Source organism: Terrapene carolina, unplaced genomic scaffold (assembly GCF_002925995.2).
Source record: "Terrapene carolina triunguis isolate 2854851 unplaced genomic scaffold, T_m_triunguis-2.0 Scaffold18419, whole genome shotgun sequence".
In the NCBI taxonomy this organism is placed as follows: Eukaryota; Metazoa; Chordata; order Testudines; family Emydidae; genus Terrapene; species Terrapene triunguis.
Genome location: NW_020682770.1, coordinates 1 through 4,261, shown reverse-complemented (window position 1 = coordinate 4,261; position 4,261 = coordinate 1). Strand labels below are relative to the sequence as shown.

At 64.9% G+C, this 4,261-nt stretch overlaps 1 protein-coding gene across 1 annotated transcript; it reads left to right on the top strand.

The window, feature by feature from the left end:
* Positions 1-463: 463 nt before the first annotated feature.
* Positions 464-3,195, top strand: LOC112123615 (immunoglobulin superfamily member 1-like; the record flags this gene model as incomplete). Its single annotated transcript, XM_024222207.2, has 3 exons — positions 464-754; positions 1,463-1,747; positions 2,654-3,195. Coding segments are annotated over 3 exons (698 nt in total), but the record flags the coding sequence as incomplete, so codon positions are not given.
* Positions 3,196-4,261: the final 1,066 nt, after the last annotated feature.

Here is a 4,261-nt window from a genome sequence, read left to right as displayed (position 1 = left end):
AATAAACACAGAGTGAAGAGACAGCCCCTGCCCGTGGGAATTCACTAAGGAAAGTGAATCTGTCTGTGTCTCAGTTTCCCTCTGTGTAGAATGGGGATAAAGACCCCTCTCTGCCTCCCAGGGGGCTGACTCCCTTCCTGTGTGGAGCTCGGGCCCTGTGGTGCTGCGCGCCAGAGACCAGCCCATAAGTCGCTCTGTGCTCAGGGGGAGCAGATGCAGGGAATGAGGCCGGGGCCACACACGGGCATATGAGGACCCAAGAACTAGGCAGCTGCGGCTTGGTGTCTGTGGGGCTGGGAGCCCAGCTCACAGGGCTGGGATTCTGGGTGGGGGGAACTCTGGGATCTGGGAGAGAATCTCTGCCTGGGGGTCTGTGGATCTACCCAGGGCTGGGGCCGGTTGGGGAGGCCGGGGCTGGGTGGGTGCCCGGGTCTGGCTCTCACAGCCTGTCTCCTGTGCGCAGATCCCAGCTTACCCAGACCCTCCATCACTCTGAGCCCCACTGGGGTCACCGCCCCAGGGGCAGACGTCACCATCCAGTGTCAGGGGCAGCGCCGGGACGTGAGGTTCTTCCTGCACAAGGCTGGAGACCTGAACCTGCAGCGACACATGGACCCTGCTGGGGACAAGGCCGAGTTCCGCATCCCCACCGCGGGCCGGCAGCATGGAGGGAGCTACAGCTGCAGCTACCGGCCCCAATCAGAGCCCTTCATCTCGTCATACCCCAGCAGCTATGTGGAGCTGGTGGTAGCAGGTGAGGGGCCTGGCTTGGCGTCCCCGCTCCCAGCCCCACACCCAGCCAGAACCTCGGGGGGTCTCTGCACCAATCGGACACTCAGAGCCAGGCTTGGGCACAGCAGAGGGGATGCCCGGCCGGGGAGGTTCCCCAGCCAGTGGGGAGAAGCAGCCAGTGGAGATTTGGGGCAGAGGAAGGGGGATGGGGGAGCTGCAGACCGGGGGGGCCTTTCCCAGACAACACATCAGTTACGGGATGATGAGCGGAGCTGAAGGTTATAAACCTCTGTGTATAGTAGAGACTTGCACACTACCCTACAAGTCAGTGGTGGTGCTTTGCACAGAACCCAGGAGTCCTGGCTCCCAGCCCCCCTACTCTAACCACTAGACCCCACTCCCTCTCCCCCCCCCACCAGAACCAGGGATAGAATCCAAGAGTCCTGGCTCCCAGCCCTCCCAGCAGAGAAGCCAGGGAGTGCATGGAGCCTGGACTGGCCTGTCTCCTGCTAGGGAGCAGAGCTCTGGGCCCCCAGGGGCTGGGGTTGCTCCATGTCTCATGCTGTTAGCCCAGGGCTCAGAGGAAATTCTGGCCCCTGTGGAAAGGCATCCAGGAGCCCGTCCCCAGGGCCACCGGGTCTGACCCACCACTAAGGCCGCGTGGTGAGGACGGGCCCCAGGAGTGAGTGACGGGGGCTGTGTCTCACGGCCTGTCTGCTTCCCACTGCAGAGCTCAGCTACCCCAAACCCAACATCTCCCTGAGCCCCAGCGGAGGGGTCTCCCTCGGGGGAGCCGTGACCGTCCAGTGTTGGGGCCAGCACCGGGGCGTGCGGTTCATGCTGAATAAAGAGCGACGCCATTTCCCACCTGTGGATTCGGACGGGTTTGAGGCTGTGTTTCCCATCAGCAACGTGCGCCGGGAGGACGGCGGGAGCTACAGCTGCTCCTATCACAGCCGATCGGAGCCGTTCGCCATGTCGTACCCCAGCGACCCCGTGGAGCTGGTGCTGAGAGGTGAGGGGCCCAGCTCGGCGTCCCTGTTCCCAGCCCCACCCCCAGCCAGACCCTCACGGGGGCTCGGTGCCAATGGGACGCTCAGAGCCGGGCTCTTTCCTGAGCCCTGGGCCCAGCAGAGGGGACAATTGGCCGGGGAGTGGAGACAGTCACTGGGGAATTTCCCAGCTGGAGGGAGCAGCAGCAGCTGGAGATTCAGGGCCGAAGGGGGTGGAGATTCCTGTCTCCGTCGTGCAGGGGTGGTTGGTGGAATCTGCCTTTGAACCCGCCGTGGAAACAGGTTGTGGTTCCCAGGGGCTGGGGCTGGCTGTGGGGGATGGGGGCATTGACGATGGGTGGGTGGGGCCAGACATCAGCGGGAGGGGCAGCCCCCTAGAGCCCTGGGCATTGCCTGAGTGTGGGGGGCAGCAGGTGACGAACTAGCCTCCCCCGCGCACTGCCCGCGCACTGCCTGGCTGTGTTTGTCAGCAGCCGAGATACCCCGGGGATGTGCTCACTGCACAGCAGACAGGGCGGGGCAGAGGTACCTGTGGGGGTGGACAGAGGGATCCTATGGGGACAGGGAGCTGGGGTGGTTCCCTATTCTGGGGTGCTAAGGCCCTGAGGCTCTGATTGTCCACATCCCCTGGCCTGGTGCTGGGGTGCCGGGTGTCTTGGGGGCAGTTCGTCCACGTGGGAGCCCCCTTCACCGGGGAAGCTGAGGCTCAGCCCCCCGGGGCAGCAGGACACAGTCTCCCGGGTGGGTCCGGTCCCGAGGAGGCCCCAGAGCCGCGGTGCCTGGGAGACCCCCAGAGGGGGGCTGGGCCAGATCTGCCGGACGGAGGGTTGGGGGCTCCGCTCCGGGGTACTGCCAGCTGCTGATCTCCCCATCCAAGCCGCCGAGTGACTCTTCCCTCCCCCCAACAGCAGCCCCCCCAGATTTCACCAACGCCAACATCGCCCGCCTGGGGCTGAGCGCCGCGGTCCTGCTCGTCCTGGGGCTGATCCTGGCTGAGGCCTATTACAGCCGCCCAAGGGGGGCACCCTAGGTGAAGTGACCCCCCCCTTCTGTGCCCCTTGCTCCCCCCAGGGGCTGGGCCCAGAGTGACACGGGCCCCCCTAACCCGCTGTCTCTCTGAGCCCCCAGAGCCTGGATCCGGCCGTGCAGGGAAGAGAATCTCCCCGGGGGACAAGTGGATTCCCCGTGGGGTGGTTAGACGCCAGCACAAACACCCCTGCCTCGGAGAATCCCCCCACCAAACAGCTCCCGACCTGACAGCAGTGTGACGGGTTCGGTCACAGAGACCCCCTTGGGACTGTTACCTGATGTGCTGAGATTACCTCTGAGCCCATTTTCCCTGCCAGTTTGGGCCTCCAGAAACCTGCCTTGTTGAGCCGGACACACTATGTCTGCTGCAACACAGACCCAGGGTCTGAACCACACCCACAAAGCTGCAGACTTAACTGAAAACAGCTTAAGAAGTGCTCTTGTCTTCATCACCCAGACACCCAGTTCCCCTCTCACCAGGGCCGGCTCCAGGCACCAGGCAACCAAGCTGGTGCTTGGGGCGGCACCTGGAGGGGGGCGGCGCAGCGCTCCGGCCGCCGGGGAGAGCGGGGCCACAGCCGGGCTCGCCACCCTCCCCCCGGCGCTCTCCCCGCGGGGGGAGGGGGGGGGCGGCCGGAGGCTTTTTTGCCTGGGGCGGCAAAAAAGCCAGAGCCGGCCCTGCCTCTCACTGCCCCCTCCTATTCCTGCCACCTCAGTCCTGGGTCACCCACTTCCTTTCCTCTCAGTCTCCTGCCATTCACAGCACCCTACAGCACCTTCTGCCCCACATTCCCTGCCCCATAATAGCCCCTCATACCACCCCTTCCCCTCCCATCACCCCTACATAATCCTGCCCCACCCACCTTTCCAGGACCCCACTACCCTTTCCTCACCCCCGTTCTCTGCTCCCCACACTTTGCCATGTGGCCCCCCCCACCTGCAGTGGGTCTGAGCTGGGAGTGGGGGGCTGGATTGTTTCCTGCCAAAACCCCTGCGGAGCTGGGTGGGGTGAGGGAGAGGGGTTGGGGGCGCCCCCATCGCCATGGGGCAGGTTCAGTCTGAAACACACACGGGGGACCCCAAATCCCCCCTCCTCTGTCACTGTCCTGCCCCAGACCCCTCAGTGCCTGCCCCCTCAGTCTCAGCCCCTTCCCCTCCTCCCACATTCTTCTTCCCTTTCTTCCCCTGCCCCACATGCTGCCTGTCCTATAATGGCCCCCACACCCTCATGTCCCCTCACCCTCCCTCCCTGATGGGGACAGGCCGGGCGGGAGATGGGGGCTTTGGGAGGGAGGGAGTTCGGGGGGCATGGGCTGGGGGGTCAGGTTAAGGTCACAGAAGCTGGGGGGCTTGTTCCCATGCAGCCATCAACCCACCACGCCAGTACAAGGGGGGGAAGCTTATCCACACCCCAGGCTGAGGTGTCGGCCATCTTAGCCAGGGGCAGCATGGCCGCCCTGCAAGGACTGCAGGGGGTGAGGGGGCGG